The sequence below is a fragment of the Pelobates fuscus genome, chromosome 9 (genome assembly GCF_036172605.1).
Source record: "Pelobates fuscus isolate aPelFus1 chromosome 9, aPelFus1.pri, whole genome shotgun sequence".
Lineage (NCBI taxonomy): Eukaryota > Metazoa > Chordata > Amphibia > Anura > Pelobatidae > Pelobates > Pelobates fuscus.
Genome location: NC_086325.1, coordinates 128,468,141 through 128,490,270, shown reverse-complemented (window position 1 = coordinate 128,490,270; position 22,130 = coordinate 128,468,141). Strand labels below are relative to the sequence as shown.

The 22,130-nt window shown below is 39.9% G+C and overlaps 1 protein-coding gene across 1 annotated transcript in view; it reads left to right on the top strand.

Moving 5' to 3' along the window:
• The window catches only part of LOC134573678 (cyclic nucleotide-gated olfactory channel-like), a 216,892-nt gene that overhangs the window by 171,390 nt on the left and 23,372 nt on the right, over nucleotides 1-22,130 (top strand). The window contains exons 5-6 of the mRNA XM_063433459.1: nucleotides 13,767-13,874; nucleotides 14,059-14,165. Coding sequence (XP_063289529.1) covers nucleotides 13,767-13,874; nucleotides 14,059-14,165 — 215 coding nt within the window. The remainder of the gene's footprint in view (nucleotides 1-13,766; nucleotides 13,875-14,058; nucleotides 14,166-22,130) is intronic.

Here is a 22,130-nt window from a genome sequence, read left to right as displayed (position 1 = left end):
GGCAACCCGACGGACCCCTTGAACAGCGCCCCCCCTATATAACCAATCATTCTGCTAGCATTTCCTGCAGCTCTATTACATTGTCTGCCTACCTGTCATCTGAGATAATGAGGTTAGTAGGGTTAGTAGGGTATCCAATATTCTATTCTCTGCCCTTGGGTTTTTACACCCAAGATGCATTATCTTGCACTTATCCACATTAAATGTTAGCTGCCACAGCTCTGACCATTTTTCTAGTTTACTTAAATCATTTGCCATTTGGCTTATCCCTCCTGGAACATCAACCCTGTTGCAAATTTTAGTATCATCAGCAAAAAGACCTTGTGCAATATCACTAATCAAGACCTTGTGCAATATCACTAATAAAAATATTAAAGAAAATGGGTCCAAGTACAGATCCCTGAGGTACCCCACTGGTAACTAGACCGTGCTTTGAATATACTCCATTGACAACAACCCTCTGTTGCCTGTCATTCAGCCACTGCCTAACCCATTTAAGAATATTAGAATCCAAACATAAAGATTGCAGTATATTGATGATACTTCTATGTGCAACAGTGTCAAAAGCCTTATTGAAACCTAGGTAAGCAATGCTTACTGCACCACCCTGATCTATTATTTTAGTTAGCCAATCCAAAAAATCAACAAGATTAGTTTGGAATGATCTCCCTGAAGTAAACCCATGTTGTCTCTGATCTTGAAATCCATGTGATTTTAGATGTTCAACAATCCTATCCTTTAACATGGTTACCATCACTTTCCCCACTACTGAAGGCTTACTGGCCTATAGTTGCCCGTTCCAATCTTCTGGGACTACTCCTGTTAACAATGATTGGTTAAATAAATCCGTAAATAGTTTTGCTAGTACACCACTAAGTTTGTTTTAATAACTTTGGGTGTATCCCATCAGGCCCTATTGACTTCACTTTTGACAGTTGAAATAGAACCTCTTCCTCTGTAAACTCACATGCAACAAAATACCCAGTTTCCCTTTCCCAAAATATATTTCTGATATAATAGATACAAATCACTTTAAGGTCTTCCACTCGCATTTACAAGAGCCTCTTTATAATGGCTCTGGTATAGAAGCTTGATTGTATTGTGCAGTATGTCCCAATATTTAATGTTGATGATGGATGTTCCAAATTGAGCTTGACAGCTGTTTACTTTTTTTTTTATTATTCTTTATTTTGGTCACTCAGCATGTGAGAAAAAGCAATACAATATGTGGGCTGTCGCCTTTAGTGTTCACATACAACAATAATAGTGTTGTTACTGGCTGGAACATGGTACCACGCTGAGTGAGTTTTTGTTTATGAAAAACATGTTAGTCGGTGAAATAATATAGCAAAAGTACGTCCTCACTTAAAGATTTCCGGTCGGCAGCTAAGTCTTGCCTGAGTTCTGTGAACATTTTTGTTAGCAGGGCTGCGGTGACCGGTTCTCCTCCAGGAGGTGCTTTGGTTTTGTGCCCTGTGGACTGGGTTGTCGATGCGCCTTGTCCCAGGTCTGGATAGAAATCCTCTGAGAAGTCGGAGTAATCAGCTTCCCCCAGCGCCATTTTCTCCCATGCGGCTTTCTGCGAGTTCCGCAGGAGTTCACTGATATCATGGCTGAGAGGAGGTTTGTCTGGCCTCGTTTTTTTGTTTTTCTTGCCCATCTTGGTATGTGCACGTGCATCTTTCCCTACCGGTAGGCTAGGTATGGGATAGGTAGGTGCCCAATCTCCGCCGGTAAATTGGGTATTTTGCCTGCGTTGGTACGGAGCTTTACGCGATGCGTCTTTGCTGGTCTGCAGCTAGCTCCGCCCCCGACAGCTGTTTCCTTTTTAAGCAAAACAAAGTCTACTTTTTAAGAAAAAGTATTATTCATGTGCAAACGATGCCCCTTTGGGGCAAAGTGTTTGAAGATCAAAATTCCATTTTATTTCATTTTTATTCAAATTAAAAACACTGTTCCCACCCCTCCAGTGTACATTGATTTTTTTTGAATTGCCATAAATTCTATTTCTTTGGGATTAGAATTATGTACTTCTAAAAAGTGTTTATATACACTCTGGTTTAAAAATCCAATTTTAATATTTCTAATATGCTCATTAATTTGTATTTTCAGGGGTCTGGACGTCTTCCATTTATACTGAAGACCACATGTGCATCTCAATAAATAAATTTAATTTTGAGATTCACACGTGATAAAAGATTTAATTTAAAAAAAATGATTTCCGACATAAAATGTTCTCGCTTTTTATTGGTGATCATTGTACTCTTGTAAGCATTACAATTACCACAATGGTAAAAAAAAACTTTTTTTATTATTGGACCAATCTTCTAAAAAATTACTTTGTGTGTATTGAATTATCATAAAAGTGTAGAGGAGATGAAAGAACCAACCAAATGTTGATAATCTAGTGTAGTGCAGGAGAAAGAACCAACTCTACAGCCAACTCCTGCTCTGGTGCAGCAAATATGTTAAATTGGTATGGCTGATACTAACTTTTATCACTGGGTGTTCAGTGGAAATGATAAGTCCAAAATCTGGGTCCATAAAGGTGTAACTGACTTTTTGCAGGCCTCAAGCTCAGCAAATTGAATAATGAAGGTAACAGAGCCCAATTGATAATCTATGTCCTTTTGAAGAAATTTGTGCAACCAGAATCATGTTGAAATGACAAGCAAGTAGGTATCCTATCAGTACAAGAAGGGCCCCAGTGTGAGCCCCAGTGTGAGCAGTGCACTAGAAAAAATCAATAGGTTCAATACCGCAGTCAATTACAAGAATTTGTAAGAAACAAAGTTGAGAGTCAATTGATATATATGCAAAAAATAAAAAATGTCTTTATTATGCAAATTCTATACATAAATTCATGGGTAAGTAATTTAATGATATCCTTATGAATTCATTCATTTTCCAAACTTCATCGTATATATACATCCCAGAATATATACAATTATTTACAGTCTATATACACAATATGAATGGAGTTCGACAGTTCATTGGTGTTCAGGTGGATCCACCACTGAATAATTCTTTATATTTAGAGTAATACATATACTTCTCAAAGAAAAAAATGAAAATTCAAAAATCAAAATGTTGGAAAAAAAGGGAAAAATATAAAAAAAGATAAAAAAAAAATATAAAAAAAGACCAAAAGAAAAAAAGTCAAAATAAGGAAAAAAATTGATAAATAAATGTTCAATATATATATATATATATATATATATATATATATATATAAAGGGAAAAAAGGGGAAAAAAGGAGTTGGTTGGATCTCACCAATTGAGGATTGCAATCCCAAACTTCCAATAATCCAACAGTAGTAGGATGTCCAATGGTTGATAGATAGGATGTAACTCCAGAGTCCCTTGATCTGTGAACCGAGGAATCAGGGTAAACTCCTACACTGAGTATGTCCAGTTTCAGAACTCCTTCATGTTGTTAGCCTGTGCTGGGCATATATCGCTGCTTGGCTGCTCTCACCCACGTCCTGCTCAATACGAGACTGCTGGGCTGCGCGCTCGGGACAAACCAGTCCCTTCAATGGCCTCTGTACACAAAACTAAAAAGGCAGCATTTATATTACTAGATAGCGCGGCAAACAGCCGACTTCCGTATTGGCGTGATGGCGTGTTGACGTCATCACGCATCATCACGTCATGTGACACCATATCAAACAACTTTATTGCTACTAATACAAACAATACAAACCAGTAATAATATATCGAGCAGAATATGATAACATGACCAGAAAAATCATTCTAAAAAATAGCCAAAATGCTAATTTCAAGGGAAAAAAATTGTAATTAAATAACTAGAGACCTGTCAGGATCGGGACAGGGATCCAACACGCAGAGTACAAACAGGTAGTAGGTACGTATACCGGACCTTAGAATGGCCGGACTAACGTAAGGAGTAAGCAAAGAATGGTCTAGAGACAAGCCGAGGTCGAGGGAACGAGAGAGCAGGTAAACGAGAGACAAGCCAGGTCAAAAGGGTAACAGAGGTAAGCAGAGTAGAATAAACAAGCCGGGTCAGAACCAAAGAGTAAAACAGAGGTAAGAGCGCTGAGTGACTAGACTAGCTAGAACCACGACAGGGCAATGAACCAATACACAAAACCTCCTTATATACCCTGGTTCCAGAGAGATGATCACGCCCCCGACGAATCCTGATTCGAGCTCAGGACTGATTGACAGGTCGGAACGGCAAATCGTCATGACGTCGGCTACTAGAGCCGCGTCATAAAAGGAGGCGGATCAGAGGCGTCCGGCGTGTAAACGGCCGAAATGACCGCGAGGAACGAGTGAGTCAGTTCCTCTGAGAGGACGGAATTCTCAGTATCTCACCTCCTCTGAGGTAGAGACAACAGGTACCCTGACAAGACCTAAGGGGAAAATGAAAGCCTAAGGGGAGAAAAAGATGTAATCAAAGGTGGGGAAACGGCACATATTAAGTCACTTTATAAAATGGAAAATAATAAAAGCCATGTAAATTAATGCCTGTTAGGACACCTCATATCCATCCTGCTCTACACTTTTTTGTGAGCATAAGTTTATAAATAATGCTCCTATTGTGGTGGAATCTCGGTAAAAATAAATTTAGTAGGCCGAGATTGCCACGTGGTATGTGCACGTGCATATGCTGATGTATCGGTCGGTTGGTTGCACGTGGCAACGATACAATCAGTAGTGTACGGAGCATGTGCAGGCATACAGGATATACGAGTATTCCCCTCCTCCATTGTGCTGGGCAAGCCATGTGGTCAAACGGGAAACTTCTTTGTTCTGGAACAGGAAAGTCTTTATTCTCTTGATTGGGTAAGAGTACGTGTGGGTGGAGCTGATTATGGGAGGAGCTATATGCCTATATAAGGGACCTACACTGTATGATCAGGGCTCAGATTTTGCTGTTTTTGGTGACATTAGTCCCTCTGAGTCCCGGTCGGTGAATCGAATAAAGATCTCTTCCTTCCTGAAGAAACCTGTGTCCATCTCTCTGTGCTCGGCTTCCGTCAGTTTCTCCGGTATCACTATCTGTATCACCAAGTAATACAAGAATATACAGTATGTGAAGAATACAGTATGTTAAGTTAAATATACAGACCAGTCACTAATTGTGTCACATTCAACCCCGTGCCTGGCTAGAAAGTGATCTGTGAAGCATTCAAACGTTCTGTAATATAGTGGCCAACAGGTGATATCTGGATTTTTAAATATACCTAAAAACTATTTTAAAGCATGCCTACACTGTACTGCTAACAAATGTTAAAGTTGGAAGCATTCCCCACACCATCCCCAATATTATATACATACAAGATATCCGGTTGCTCACCTGTAGCTGTGGTTGAGGAAGTAAATGGAAAATGAAAGGCGTAAAAATTGAATAGAAAAAATTCTACATGACGACATCTGTAAAAAAGTGAAAGAATAATTTCCAAAACTATAGTATGCAAAAATTGTTTTCAAACATTAATACCTTAATATTGCTCACCAATAATGTAGTGTCCCCAAGTATGCCTGGATATTCCATGTGGGGAACCCTGCGTTGAAACTGCCAGGTAGCGGACCTATAAAGGTAAATTTTTGGCCGCAAGAGGGAATCGGACCAATGATGGTCTAACGGGAGCACTGTAGGGAGCACAAGGTACAAATCAGCTTAACTTACACAGGAGTATTAGCCAATACTGCGACCAACAAGCATAGGACAAAAAAACTTAACCTCATAAAAAGTGCTTCAAATCATAGTCCTCATTGAGTCCTGAGGGTGACAATGTTTCTAAGACACTGATCCACTTAGTTTCCTTCTGGAGAAGGAGTCTCTGTTTATCACCCCCTCTCCTCAAGGGAGGTACTCTATCAATAACTTGAAGTCTCAGTTGGTTAACTCCATGTCCGTGAGACTTAAAGTGTCTGGCTGTCAGGGTACCTGTTGTCTCTACCTCTGTGGAGGTGAGACACTTGGACGTTCTTCCTCGCAAAAGGGTTGAATCACTCGTTCCTCGCGGTTCCCTCGGTCGTTTACACGCCGGCCGCGAGGGATCCACTTCCTTTTATGACGCGGCGTTCAGTAGCCAACGTCATGACGACAACCCAACCCGATCTGTCAATCAAGCCCCAAGCACGAATGAGGATTCGTCGGGGGCGTGATTACCTGTTTGGAACCAGGGTATATAATAGGGCTTTCTACATTTGTTCATTGCCCTGTCGTGGTTCTAGCTTGTCTAGTCACTCAGTGCTCTTGTATTCTGTTAGTTTCTTTGGTTTTGACCCGGCTTGTCTATTCTACCTCGTTTACCTCTATTACCCTTTGACTCGGCTTGTCTCTCGCTTACCTGCTCTCTCGTTCCCTCGACCTCGGCTTGTCTCTAGACCATTCTTTACTTACTACTTACGTTAGTCCGGCCATTCTAAGGTCCGGTATACGTACCCTGTACCTGTTTGTACTCTGCGTGTTGGATCCCTGTCCCGATCCTGACATTACGACAGGGCCAATGGATCCTGCAGGTACAAACACTCAGGTTGGTCCTTCCGATTCTAGATTTGATGCCATGGATCACAGAATGGACCAGATGGCTCTAGCGCTGCAAGCTTTATTATCTCGATATAGTAATCCACCGGAAGAGATGCGAGCCACGTCCATCTCCTCTGTAAGTTCAGGTCTAGAAGTAGCCACTGTAGATGCTTCTTCCCGTATTACACCTCCTGTACGTTATGGTGGTTCTCCGGAGAAGTGCCGTGGTTTCTTAAACCAAATTGGTATTCATTTTGAATTACAACCTCGCTCTTATCCTACAGATAGGGCAAAGGTTGGATTCATTATCACACTCCTCATTGATAAGGCTCTGAGATGGGCCAATCCTCTGTGGGAGAATGATAACCCGTTAGTCTATAATTATAATGCCTTTGTCGCTGCTTTTAGAAGAACTTTTGACCCTCCAGGTAGAAAGGTCAATGCAGCTAGATTACTATTGCGCCTTAGACAAGATAACCAAACCCTTGTGGATTATGCACTAGAGTTCAGGTCTTTGGCGGCAGAAGTTAAGTGGAATGAACAGGCCTATATAGACGTATTTGTAAACGGATTATCTGATGTAATTCTAGACGAGGTGGCTACTAGAGAGCTTCCTGAAAATTTGGAGGATTTAATTTCTTTTATTTCTCGTATTGACGAACGTTTAAGAGAGAGATAGAACACTCGAGATAATATTCGTAGACCTTCCTTTAAACTAGCTCCTTTATTTCAAAGTCCTCAAACCACTATCCCAGTTTTTTCTGAACCTATGCAGATAGGCAATACTCGCCTCTCAGAAGAAGAGAGACAGTACAGGAGAAAGGAGGGGTTGTGTATGTATTGTGGAGTAAGAGGGCACCTTCGCCTAAATTGTCCTAATCGTCCGGGAAACGCTCGCACCTAAGTTTCTCTAGAGGACAGGCCTTGGGTGTTTCTTTTTTGTCCTCTATACACAATTATAAAGATCACAGGCTTCTGCTACCTGTTTCTTTAGCATGGGAGAAGGGAGTAATAAAGACTATGGCATTGATAGACTCTGGAGCTGCTGAGAGCTTTATTGACCAAGTTTTTGTTTCTAAACACTCTATCCCATCTCAGCTAAGAGACACCCCCTTGGCCGTTGAGGCCATAGATGGTAGACCATTATCTGAACCTGTGATTTCTCATGAGACTATACCTGTTATTTTGACTGTTGGTATCTTACACGAGGAGGGTATATCCCTTATGCTTATCTCTTCCCCTTCTGTTCCTATAGTTCTGGGGTATCCATGGTTAAAGAAACATAACCCTATTATTGATTGGGAGCTAGGGGAGCTTCATGGGGTCAGGGTTGCCAGGACAGGTGTTTACAGAAAGTCTCACCACTTTGCGTAGGTAATACACCGGTTAACTCCACCCAGTCTACAGACTTACAAATACCGTCTCGGTATATAGATCTAAAGGCAGTCTTTGACAAGAAGAATGCTGATACTTTACCTCCACACAGGTCCTTTGATTGCAAGATTAATCTCCTACCTGGTACTATGCCTCCGAGGGGCAATGTATATCCTTTATCCACTAAGGAGAACTTAGTCTTAGAGGAGTATATCCGTGAGAATCTAGACAAGGGATTCATTAGGAGATCATCCTCGCCTGCCGGGGACGTTTTTTTTTTTGTGAATAAGAAGGATGGCACGTTAAGGCCTTGCATTGATTACCGAGGCTTGAATAAAATAACTATCAGAAATGCATACCCAATCCCTTTGATTACTGAGCTCTTTGATCGTTTAAAGGGTTCCAAGATTTTCTCCAAGTTAGATCTCAGAGGGGCGTATAACTTGGTGAGAATTCAGCAGGGAGACGAGTGGAAAACAGCGTTCAATACTCGATATGGGCACTATGAGTACACGGTAATGCCTTTTGGGCTCTGTAATGCACCGGCAGTATTTCAGGATCTGATCAATGAAGTTCTTAGGGAATTTCAACAGGATTGTGTTATTGTATATTTGGATGATATACTAATACACTCTAGAGAAATTGAGACCCACCACAGACAAGTCAGAAGGGTATTGCGCAAACTCCTACAACATGGGTTGTACTGCAAATTGGAGAAATGTAGTTTTGACCAATCTCAGATAAACTTTCTTGGTTACGTGATTTCTGGGGAAGGCTTTAAAATGGATCCGGATAAACTCCAGTCTATTTTAGATTGGCCATTACCCAGGGGTCTCAAGGCCATTCAGAGGTTTATTGGATTCTCCAATTATTATAGGCGCTTCATTAAAGGATACTCTTCCATTATTGCTCCTATTACCAATATGACCAGACAGGGGGCTGACACTAAGACTTGGTCTACTGAAGCTCTCGTTGTCTTCAAGACACTTAAGGAACTTTTTGCTTCTGCACCAATTTTAGTTCACCCCGATACAACTTTACCTTTCCTACTCGAGGTAGACGCCTCAGAGACAGGTATAGGTGCCATCGTGTCTCAAAGGTTAGGCGTGGATAAACCATTACATCCATGTGTTTTTTTTTCCAAGAAACTATCTGGGACTGAAAGCAGATATGATATTGGTGACAGGGAACTACTAGCTGTTATCATGGCTTTAAAGGAGTGGAGACATTTATTGGAGGGGACCATGCATCCTGTTACTATTCTGACGGATCACAAGAACTTGTCTTATATTGGGGAGGCCAAGCGCTTATCCGCCAGACAAGCTTGTTGGTCCTTGTTCCTCACCCATTTCAATTACGTACTCACTTATAGACCTGGTTCTAAGAACTCTAAGGCCGATGCTTTGTCTCGCCAACATGAACCTTCTACTATATCTGAGACGGTTTTGTCTTCTATAGTTCCCAAGTGCAATATTATCGCCAACACTAGCCTCAGGATTCATTCTCCGTTGCTTGCCGAGATTATGAAGCTACAACATCTGGCTCCTAGACAGAGTCCTAGACAGAGTCCTAGACAGAGTTTTGTTCCTGCTGAACTCCAACTAGAATTGCTACAATGCTTTCACAATAGTAAGGTGGCTGGGCATCCTGGCATTCGTAAGACATGCTCCTTAATAGCCAAAGATTTCTGGTGGCCCTCCTTACGTAAAGATATTAGGGATTTCGTCGAAGCATGTGAGGTCTGTATGAAGACTAAACGACCTCAGACGCTTCCATGTGGGCTTTTGCATCCCTTGGAAATTCCCGAGAAACCATGGACCTGTTTGGCTATGGACTTCATTGTCGATTTACCTGTTTCTAAAAAACAGACTGTGATTCTCACGGTGGTTGACAGGTTTACTAAGATGGCTCATTTCGTGCCCTTACCTAAACTTCCATCTTCTCCTGAATTGGCTGAGATATTCGCTAAAGAGATATTTCGTTTACATGGGATACCTTCCGAAATTGTTTCTGATAGAGGTTCCCAATTTGTTTCCCGTTTTTGGAAGTCATTCTGCTCTCAAATGGGTATCAAATTGAATTTCTCTTCTGCCTATCATCCCCAGTCTAACGGAGCTGCTGAACGCACTAATCAAAAGATCGAACAATATTTGCGTTGCTTCGTTTCCGAACACCAGGACGATTGGGTTGGTCTGATTCCTTGGGCAGAGTTCGCACACAACAATCTCGTTTGTGATTCTACTCGTTCTAGCCCCTTTTTCATGAATTATGGCTTTCATCCCTCCATTCTTCCCTCGGTTTCTCCTTCCCAAGGAGTACCGTCGGTTGATGTTCATGTTGCCAATTTGAGGAAGTTGTGGGATCAGACTCGACAAATTCTTCTGCATAATTCCATGTTGTTCAAGAAACACGCTGATAAACATAGAAGGGCGGCTCCAGTCTTTGTTCCAGGGGACAGGGTATGGTTGAGTACCAAAAACATTCGCTTGAAGGTTCCTTCTATGAAATTCGCTCCTCGTTACATTGGACCTTACAAGGTCCTGACTCGAATTAACCCAGTTGCGTATCGTCTGGCTCTTCCATCTGCCTTACGCATTCCTAACTCCTTTCATGTTTCCTTGTTAAAACCCCTAATATGTAACAAGTTTTCCTCCACTGCATCCTCTCCTCGCTCTGTTCAGGTTGAGGGACAAGAGGAGTATGAAATCAATTCCATCATCAATTCTCGTATCTCCCGGGGGAAGTTGCAATATCTGGTTGATTGAAAGGGATATGGTCCTGAGGAGAGGTCTTGGATACCTCAGGAGGATGTGCATGCGCCTCGCCTCCGCAGGGCTTTTCACTCCCGTTTTCCATCTCGTCCCGGTTCCTTCCGCCCGGTGGGCGTTTCTGAGGGGGGGGTACTGTCAGGGTACCTGTTGTCTCTACCTCTGTGGAGGTGAGACACTTGGACGTTCTTCCTCGCAAAAGGGTTGAATCACTCGTTCCTCGCGGTTCCCTCGGTCGTTTACACGCCGGCCGCGAGGGATCCACTTCCTTTTATGACGCGGCGTTCAGTAGCCGACGTCATGACGACAACCCAACCCGATCTGTCAATCAAGCCCCAAGCACGAATGAGGATTCGTCGGGGGCGTGATTACCTGTTTGGAACCAGGGTATATAATAGGGCTTTCTACATTTGTTCATTGCCCTGTCGTGGTTCTAGCTTGTCTAGTCACTCAGTGCTCTTGTATTCTGTTAGTTTCTTTGGTTTTGACCCGGCTTGTCTGTTCTACCTCGTTTACCTCTATTACCCTTTGACTCGGCTTGTCTCTCGCTTACCTGCTCTCTCGTTCCCTCGACCTCGGCTTGTCTCTAGACCATTCTTTACTTACTACTTACGTTAGTCCGGCCATTCTAAGGTCCGGTATACGTACCCTGTACCTGTTTGTACTCTGCGTGTTGGATCCCTGTCCCGATCCTGACACTGGCCACCGGCGCTTCACTAGTACCTCGCTGCAAAGCTGTCCTGATACTCCTCTTGTGCTCCCCTATTCGCTCTTTAACGGGTCGGATGGTCTCCCCCACATAAACATACCCACACAGACACTTTAGGATGTACACTACAAAATCAGAATTACAGGTATAAAACCAATTAACAAGGAATTTCTTGCCAGATCGAGGATGGACAAACTGTTCCCCCTTTATCACACTGCTACAGTGTGAGCAACCTAGACAAGGGAAGGTACCCTTCTTAGGTTTTGAAAAAAATGTGGTCTGCCTCTTTGAACTGCCAATATCCGATTTAACTAATAGATCTTTCAGATTAGATGCCCTTTGGTGTGAAAAAAGTGGCGGGTTCTGAAACTCCAAAGGCAATTGTGTATCTCCTGCAAAGAGTTGCCAGTGTTTCACTATTATTTAACGCATCGCTTTGTTTAGTGGAGTGTATGGGGATATGAACGATATTCTATCCATTTTATTATCCTTCGGGCAGCCATACAGGGCTTCCTGACGAGTCAAGCCTCGAACCCTTTCTCTTTGTGTTTGAATAATTTGTGTGGGATAACCCCTATCCATAAATTTCTGCGACATAAAGTCCAACCCTGACACTACTTTTTCTTCTTGGGAAATTATTCTCCTGACCCTAAGTAATTGGCTATATGGTAACCTGTTCTTTAAATGTGTAGGGTGATAACTCTCGTCCAAGAGTAGGTTGTTACGATCAGTCGGTTTAGTGTAGAGATCACTATGTAAGTGGTCATCTACTCTCTGTACACTGACATCCAGGAACGAATCAGTTACATTGTCACAATACATAGTGAATTTGATATTGGAATCTTGTTTATTCAATTAATCAAAAAACTCTTGCAATTTGGCTCTATTGCCACCCCAACATACAAACACATCATCGATGTAACGCCTCCACACCAAACATTTGGTGTAGAAGGGATGGTTATAGATACATGTTTCTTCCAACTGATTCATTTAGATATTGGCATATGTCGGGGCAACATTAGAGCCCATAGCTGTACCTTTAATTTGTTTGTAGTAGTTAATCCCAAAGAGAAAATAATTTTCTGTTAGAATAAATCTTAAAAGTTCAATTATGTACTTTCTAGTATCCCTCTGATGTGCAAGGGTAGGGTCCATGTCTTATGTCCAGTCCACAGCGCCCAGCCCTTTCTGGTGGTCTATAGAAGTATATAGTGCCTGGACGTCCATAGTCACTAACCAGAATTCACCCACTGGTATGCGAATACTATCTAATAAATGTAAAACAAAGTTGTTGTGTCCTTGATATAAGACTTTTGCAGGGACACATATCTAATAAGGAATTTGTCCAAAATTTCTGCCGGTTGTTGCAAAATAGAGCCGGTACCACTTACAATGGGCCTACTTTTTTTCTTACAAATTCTTGTAATTGAGTGCGGTATTGAACCTATTGATTTTTTGTATTATTTTGAGGCGGTTATGGGGAACACCTCCAATACCAGCACCATTTAGTAGAAGAGTGCCAACACAGTCTATGGTTTTTTTGACCAGTGCACTAGGCCTGGCCTCTTGTATGACAATTGTACATGATGGGAGGAGTGACAGTGATATTCAGCAAAATTCTCATGATAGAGTGTCATAGAATGTTGTGAAAACAACATGGAAGATAAGTGGGAGCTATAGAAGGAATAACCATTAGTTGTGAGCATATCAGGAAGGTTGTGTTCCTTATTAATACATGTAGAGTATGTGTGTTACATTGATGGCTGATTTCAGGTCAATACAATGCTTCTCATAGAGAAGCACTTGGCACATATTGGCCATGTACAGCAATTGCCATTCTCAGTCACACTTTTTTTAGAGAAGAACTGAATCTCTGAGAAGCATTTTAAGCATTCTGCTACTTCAAATGTGGAGATTCTCACATTTGCAAGTAAACATTGTTATTTTTCACAAACAGTAATGTTTATATTTATCAGACATGTTTAGATTCACTTTCAGTTCTCAAAACTCTCACTTTAGTGAATAAAGTGAATTTCAATTTCAAGGCCAATACAACCAAACTGGAAAAATGTTCCAAGGAAGGTATACTTCCAAACAGTTTATGTTGGCATTAAATTTGAAATTCACCTTGAATTCAGTGTGAATACTAACAATTTTCACTCTTTTGAATAACCCTCTAAGTCTTTGCACCAAAATCAGTACATTACAAAGTAGCGGTTTTGGTGCTTAGAGTGTCCATTTAAGGTTGCTGGTGTATATATTTACTATGCATTATTATTATAATTATGAACTTGGTTTATCTAAATGTATGTAATCCTTGGCTATGGGTAAAAATATGTTTTATTAATTAAACTAATAAGTATTTTATTCCCTGATCAATTATTTGCTCATTTTTATTTTTCATTAGGAGGACCTGGGAGCTGTTTGTTGTTGATCCGTCTGGAAAATGGTACTACCGTTGGCTTCTAGTTGTAACACTACCAGTGCTATACAACTGGTTTTTGCTGGTAGTCAGGTAATATTTCACACTTACTTCAATATCTATGGTTATCTATACTTGCCTTAATTAAGACTTTACCTATCTACTACGTACTATTATTATTTACTGAACTCCATTTTATTATTTGGATAATTACTTTTTTTCTGTATTTTGTCTTTTTTCCCCTCTTTCTGATTAACTTTTTTCTACTTTTATCTAGGGCTTGTTTCAATGACCTGCAGGCCAGTTACACAATAGTGTGGCTCACTCTGGATTATTTATGTGACATCATATACATTGCTGACATCATAATCCGACTGCGCACAGGTGATTTTATCATAAGTGTTCCTAATAATAAGATGCCAACTCAGGGATTGCTGCTTAAATTGTACATATAAAAATATAATAGTTACCATGGTATTAACACACTGCTTATTCCTTTCAGATAAAAATCTTTTACTATTTTATTATTATAATGAAAAATAAAATAAAAATGACACAGTACTGGAATCCTTTTTGCAAATGTGGCTAACTATCAACGAGTTTTATGTTCTATGACACATTATTAAAATCTCATCATAGTAAACATAACCTGTCTTCATACACTGTGGCAAACAAGGGATCATTGGCATCTGAGGAACAGAATGAAAGCTTCCAAGCAGATCCTGCATTGCACCACAGCATAACAATACGTATTGCCTAAACTATGATTTAGCACATGGAGTTAAAAAACTAACAAACAAAATATGAGGACACAAAATAAATATGAAAAGAAAAAACATCATCATGAACATCAAAACAAAATACATACTAAATACAGAACTATAAATTCACCATATAAGCATCACAATGTAAATTCTGATATTAATAAATACAAATATTATAAGTGATTAACTTGTAAAAATAGTGGAGCGCTAATGACAATAGAAGTTATCTTACCCCTTTACAACAGTGGTTGAACTGGGAAGTCAAAATACAGCATATGGAAAAAAAAGAAAAAAACGCAATATAGTGCAGATGGTAATAACACCATAGTAAATATGGAGAATAGATCCACTCACATGGAACAGAGATGTAAATTAGGGCTCACTTATCTTTTGATTGTGCCTTTAGAGATAGCACCTCATTGTTATTGTCGTGTTTTTAAATTCTAATATTGACTTCCAGGTATATTAACACCCAAATATATATCTGGTACAACACACAATATGCAAAAAGTGATCAGATAAATAGTGAGGTTTACACTACAAAAGACACCTTATCAAAATGTCCATGATAATTGAATAATGATTTCTTAAACATACATTGTCTGAGGCAAAGGAGGCTTTTATTTGAAATAAAAGCATTTTTATCAGCAAGGAACGAGCAGGGTGTGAATACTGTGCTATTATTTATTCATATCTATTATTTATCATGTTTTTATCATGTTTGTGGTCTGACTATCCAAAATAGTTGCACTAAATAGAAGCTGATTGGAAGCTACTATTAAAATTCTCTGGATTTCTATTTAAATTATGGAAAATTGAGGATCTGAGCCATTTAAAATGGAAGGTACCCCTATCTCCTACATTTTTTGTTTTTGTATAAAGTCGATCACTGCTTGAATGGTTTCAGTCACAGAAAGGGCATTAAAATTGTCTGTCCTATTTGTGAAGTAATCATAAAACCTATGTCGGTGCTATGAGGTAAAACACCGCCATAAATATTCTACAATCTACCTTGCTATATACTAGCGGAAAATCACAACAATTAAACCTTTGCATAAAAAATGTAAGGAAAATGTACATACAGTGTTGCTTCCATAAAATAAATGCAGAAGTGCACACAGCACAACGAAGAGTTATTTTATGAAGATAAAAATTCCTCTAACAATGTACCCATTGCGCTAATTAAAGGCAAAACTGTAGCATCTTAATTGAAAAACATATCAAGCATAGCATAACAATGTTGTCTATTATTAAAATTATAAATAAAATGTAAAACTCCTAAACATTTAAAATGTGAGGCTTAATGCAAAGGCTCATGGTCACAACATATATAGAATAGTGGCTGGCATCGACTGGCCTTCGCTTTCCTTTGTACTGACCCCTGAGCTGTCCACTAGTAACAAATCCTGTGATAATCCTTGTGGTAAGATGCCAATGCCAAAAAACACACTTCCCTACTTACTGCTTTAGAGTTCTCATCAAACTTCTCCCTGCCCTCACTCAACATGAGCGCACCATAGACGTCCAGTGTAATTATAGGGATCCTCCGATAAAATACGTATCCCCCCCTTAGCACTTTGTAAGCAAACGTATGTTCAAATACACTGTACAAATTAATTTCATTCATGTTTATCTCACTATACAAAGTCACTTCATGAATATCCCTAAAACATGTTTCCATACCATGTGATCACTATATCAATAGTTATTCACAAAAAAGAGAGATGTGCATAGCTGTAAAATATGTTTCAGTTCTTTTCGTTTCAATTTAATTTTCTTATTTTTGAAAAAAAAAAGTATGAAATTCCAAAATGATCAATTCAGAACAAAACAGAATTCATAGAAATATGGAGTCAAAACAAAATGTGGATGTCATTATTTCCAATTATTCCAAAGGATACCAAATCACGTCACTATTTTTTATCATATAGCTTTCTAATTTGGTGTCCCTAAAAATAGTAATCCCACATAAGGGTGCCAATTAGAGAGTTATCTACTAAACACATGCCTGAAAGATCAAAATTAATGAAATGTTTAATTTTAATTTTTTAGAGTACCAAGTTAGGGATTTATTTACTAAACAACTGAAACAACTTAAAGGGACACTATAGTCACCAAAACAACTTTACTTTAATGTAGCAGTTATTTGTGTATAGATCATGCCTCTGAAATCTCACTGCTCAATTCTCTGCCATTTAGGAGTTAAACCAGTTTTGTTTCTGTTTATGTAGCCCTAGCCCCAACTTCCCTGGCTGTGACTCACATAGACTGCATGAAAAAGTGGTTTCACGGTGGGTGGGGGCATGTTGACGTAAGCACTGCTGTTCTATATTAGATGCCTTGTGTCAAAGGACACCAAAGCTGCCTCCATGATCTAACTAAATGAGCGTTCGGAATAAGCAGACCAGACTGCAATGCATGGGGTGATAGTGCAATCTGCCTCAAAATTACAGTTGAGCTCAAATGTTTGCATACCCTTGGAGAATTGATAATATATGTACCATTTTTAAAGAAAACATGAGTGAGCAGGCAAAACACATTTATTTTATTTCTTATGGGATTCATATTCAACTGTAGGTTATAACAGAATGGCACAATCATAACAGAATGGCACAATCCTGTTTCCAAGTGAGTTTGACATGAGTTCCTGGAGGAGCCTGCTTGCCAGCCTCCTGCCCACAGACTATGGACCCTGTAAAATATAATATAAAAGTCTCAGTTTGTATATTTGGGCTATTTGTTCGGAAACCGAACAATCGCACGAACTGGAGACCACTCTGGAGCTTGTTAAGCCTACCGCAGTGTTCTAAGTGTTCGTCTGGGTGGTCGCAATGCCTATGGACGACAACGAGGTGGCAGCCATCTTCTTCACATGAACACAGGTAGCGGTGTTTGGTCGTCGAGTTCATGGAACTATTTTTGGACACAAACTCCCAAACACAGCTGAACTTCCATGATCGCCTGTGTTCAATTCTACAACACTTAGAGAGACACTGTTAGGTATAAACGTTCCCACGAACAAGAGAAACAAGCTGCAGGGTAAGAACATTGATTATGTTTGGTAGTTTGTTCGAGTTTTAAACTACCGAACTTGACCGACCGCAAGCCCTGATTCTATGGAACTGTTTTGGGCATAGGACCATGCGTGCGGTCCGTCAAATTATGACTTCCAGGGAATTCCTGAACCCCTGAACTGATCTGGGTGATTTTTGGATATGTTGGTCACCCGGATCGGGGCTATCAGGGGATGTAATGTATGTGGGGGTTTATGTATTTTTGTATAAGATACTTTTGAGGTATTTGGGAAATGTGTTTTTTTTTGTGACTGGAGATAATTGAGTTTAATGCAGTGTTTGACTCAATTATCTCCCAGTTACAGAGGAGGGATTATCTTGTTTTGTATGGGAGTGTCCTGGACCTGAGAACCAATGTAATGTGTGTATACTCTCAGTTCCAGGGGGGAAATGCCCCTTGCATGGAGAACTGCATATAAGGCCAGTTGTGCCTGCCAATAAAGGTGATCCAGCTTGTACTCCCAGGATTATGTGTTGTCTGGTTACTGGGAGGGGAAATGGCTATTCTGTAATCACTGTTCCAGTGTGGAGGATTCAACGGGGAAAGTCCTTGTAAAGACTAGAGCTCCCAGGACTGAGTGTCGTCCAGTGCCTGGGGGTGTCTAGAGCGAATTCCCCATTCAGCTCCAGGAAGGAGCGGTTCCATGACCCCAGTCAAGCCATGGCAACTGTGGGCAAAAGTGCTGTAGTTTGTCCCCTGTTCCAGCTAGGAAGTGGTCCTTGGCGGAAGTACCCAGCCAGGGCACAGGGAGCTCCATTACAAAGTCTTTTGTAATAGTTGTCTATGAGGCCCCTAACACTTGCATGTGGTACAGCTGTCCAGTCGTCTTGGCAAAATGTCTAGAGGTCATGAAAGTCTTTGGTTGTCTTCCATGAACTAAACGTTGGAGATCTCCCCAGAGTGGTTTGATGATATTAGGTCAGGAGACTGTGATGGCCACTCCAGAACCTTCATCTTTTTCTGCTGTAACTACGGCAGGGTCAACTTTACCTTGTGCGTAGGGTCATTGTAATGCTGGAAAATCCAAGAGTGTCCCATGCGCAGCCTTCGTGCTGAAGAATACAAATTGTCTGCCAATATTTTCTGATAACATGCTGCCATCTTGCCATCAATTTTCATAAGATTCCCATTGCCTTTAGAGCTCACGCACCCACAAAACATCAGTGAGCCACCACCATGCTTCACAGTGGGGATGGTATTCTTTTCACTATAGGCCTTGTTGACCCCTCTTCTAACATAGCAATCATGTTTGTGACCATAAAGCTCTATTTTGGTCTTGTCACTCCAAATTACAGTGTGCCAGAAGCTGTGAGGCAGGCAACGTGTTGTCGGACATATTGTTACTAGGCTTTTTTGTGGCATTGGCGCAGTAAAGGCTTCTTTCTGGCAACTCGACCATGTAGCTCATTTCTGTTCAAGTATCATCATATTGTGCTCCTTAAAAAAAACACACCATCTTTTCCAGAGCAGCCTGTATTTCTCCTGAGGTTACCTGTGGGTTTTTATTTGTATCCCAAACAATTCTTCTGGCAGTTGTGACTGAAATCTTTCTTGGTCTACCTGACCTTGGCTTGGTATCAAGTGATCCCCAATTCTTCCACTTCTTAATAAGTGATTGAACAGTACTGGCTGGCATTATCACGGCTTTGGATATCTTTATATATCCTTTTCCATCTTTATAAAGTTCCAGTACCTTTTTTACGCAGGTCTTTTGACAGTTCTTTTCTGCTCCCCATGGCTCAGTATCTAGCCTGTTCAGTGCAGCCACGTGAGAGCTAACAAACCCAATTACTATTTATACACAGACACTAATTGAAACATAAAAAGCCACAGGTGTGGGAAATTAACCTTTAACTGCCATTTTAACCTTTGTGTGTCACCTTGTGTGTCTGTAACAAAGCCAAACAGTCAAGGGTATGTAAACTTTTGATCAGGGTCAGTTGGATGATTTCTGTTATCATTATAATTTAAAAAGGAACCAAACAACTATATGATAATAAATGGCTTCATATGATCACTATCCTTCAATAAAATAAAAAAAATTTTGCATGACGAGTCATATTTTCAAAATCAATTCCAAAATTTCACAATTTCTGCCAGGGTATGCAAACCTTTGAGCACAACTGTATGTCAGCACTCAGAGGTCATAGATGTTTTACAAGGGCCGTCCAAGGTACAAATTTCAAGTGAAGAAGCGGGATCTGTACACTGTATATGGAAGGAGAAGTGATAGTAGAGATCCATGTGTTTTAAGAAGCGGATTAGAGAACTCCTTTAACCTTTGCTACAAGGCCCAAGCCTGTGAGTAGTGATCCAGCTGGAACACTTGTGTCAAAGGAGACAAACTTTCTGTGAGTATTATAAAGACACAGAGTTTTAAACGCCATATACCAATTGACTGATATCTGGATATATTTGGTACCCCCTTTTATAAGTCACTCAACACCTGGTTGATATTTTTGTGTTTTTTTGTGAATTAAACTATTCAGTCAAACCAAGTGGGAACACTCTCAATCGTTATGGGACGTAATAAGTGAATCATTTGGTATGTAGCTGCTGAATAAATCTTATTGTCCTATTTGCTGTAAACCCTGCTGGAACGTCGACTTATATATACTATAAGGGAGGGAAAAAGGAGAAAAATAGAGGTGTCCTTGTGGTTTTTTTTTCCTTCCTCTTTCTTCCACACAGACCAGCGTTTGCTAATGCTAAATTTCAAGGTATACCCAACTGCTCATCACTGTTCCTTTAGAATATATGTGGAGGAGAGGAAGACGGCAAACCACAACCAAGAAAGAATACACCAATAAGAAAGTTGCATAATCCAATATTGGACTTAAGACCTACCTTAAAGTGTTTCATTGAAGTATTACAGGTAGAAGAGAGGAGGAGTTAAGGGGAATACCAAAGGATAAAGGGAAACTTGCCCACCAAATGGACGCAAGAAGCAAAGACAAACTACCAAAACACATTCTTCACACCACAAACACCTATAGAAGCAAAAGACATCCTTTTCAGATATGCCTTCACATCACCCGCGAATCACTACTGAGCAAGACAGGTCTACAAATATTGATATTACATAAATTGATTTAAAACGTGTTCTGCCATCAGTCAAAGAACAATAGATCAGGGTGATGCAGTAGACATTGCTTACCTAGATTTCAGTAAGGCTTTTGACACTGTTTCACATAGAAGGCTCATCAATAAACTGCAATCTTTACGTTTGCATTCCAATATTGTTGAATGGGTTAGACAGTGGCTAAATGACAGGCAACAAAAGGTTGTAGTCAGCGGAGTATATTCGAAGCAAGGTCTAGTTACCAGTGGGGTACCTCAGGGATCTGTACTTGGACCCATTCTCTTTAATATTTTTATTAGTGATATTGCACAAGGTCTTGATGGTAAGGTATGTCTTTTTGCTGATGATACCAAAATTTGCAACAGGGTTGATGTACCAGGAGGGATAAGCCAAATGGCAAAATTTTTAGATAAATTAGAAAAATGGTCAGAGCTGTGGCAACTGACATTTAATAACCCAAGGACAGAGTGTAGAATATTTGATACCCTACTAACCTCAACATCTGAGGAAAGGGATTTAGGGGTTTGTTTTGGGGTTTTTTCTTTCCTTCCACTAAATGTATGAACTACACTTTATTGAATTTTTTTTTTTTTTTTTGCTCACTATAGAAATACTTATTTTGCAATAGATATAAACAACAGGGCACTTGAGGTAATTTTACAGTGCTTGAACGGAGGATGATTTATGTGATATGGAGGGATGTAAAGAATTCCCACTTGCATAAATGTCTAAAGCACATCCCATTTACAAAACTGACTGCACAATCTATGTGACATATAACTTTATATTGGAGAAGTAATCATTTTGATAATATGGCACTTATTGCAATTTATATACGGTAGTTTCACGAGGATAGAGGGTATAAAGGGTTTAGGGCTGGTTTATTTGTTCTAGATATGCACAAAGCTTGACGGGCACTTAATAATTACGGTTTAGTTTTTGTAATGAAAGAAGACACTCATAGTGTTCATGGTATAAATATAGAGGATAGTACATATGTAAAAAAACAGATAACATTTGTATCTCATAATACCTTTTTTATTGGACTAACAAGATTTTTTTTAACCCCTACAGGGGTTAAAGTGAAATGAGTGCAGATAAGACAAAGGTTTGATAGAAAATAGACACCATTCTCACAGAGAGTCGTAAATATATCTTTTGTGAATATCACAAAGTGAGGGGGGAGAGAGAGAAAAAAAACAAGCAAACAGTGCCGAAGATGATGCCAGAAGGAGAGAGTTAAAACAAAATAATTACTTATATTAAGAATGCATGAATTCCCATCCAAGAGTTACAGGAAAGCTTGTCATTAAAAAATTGTTAGTCCAAAAAAAAGGTATTACAAGACACACATTTGTATCTGTTTTTTACATCTACACCACTGGACTAATACGGCTACAATCTATACTTGAGGATAATACAAGTATG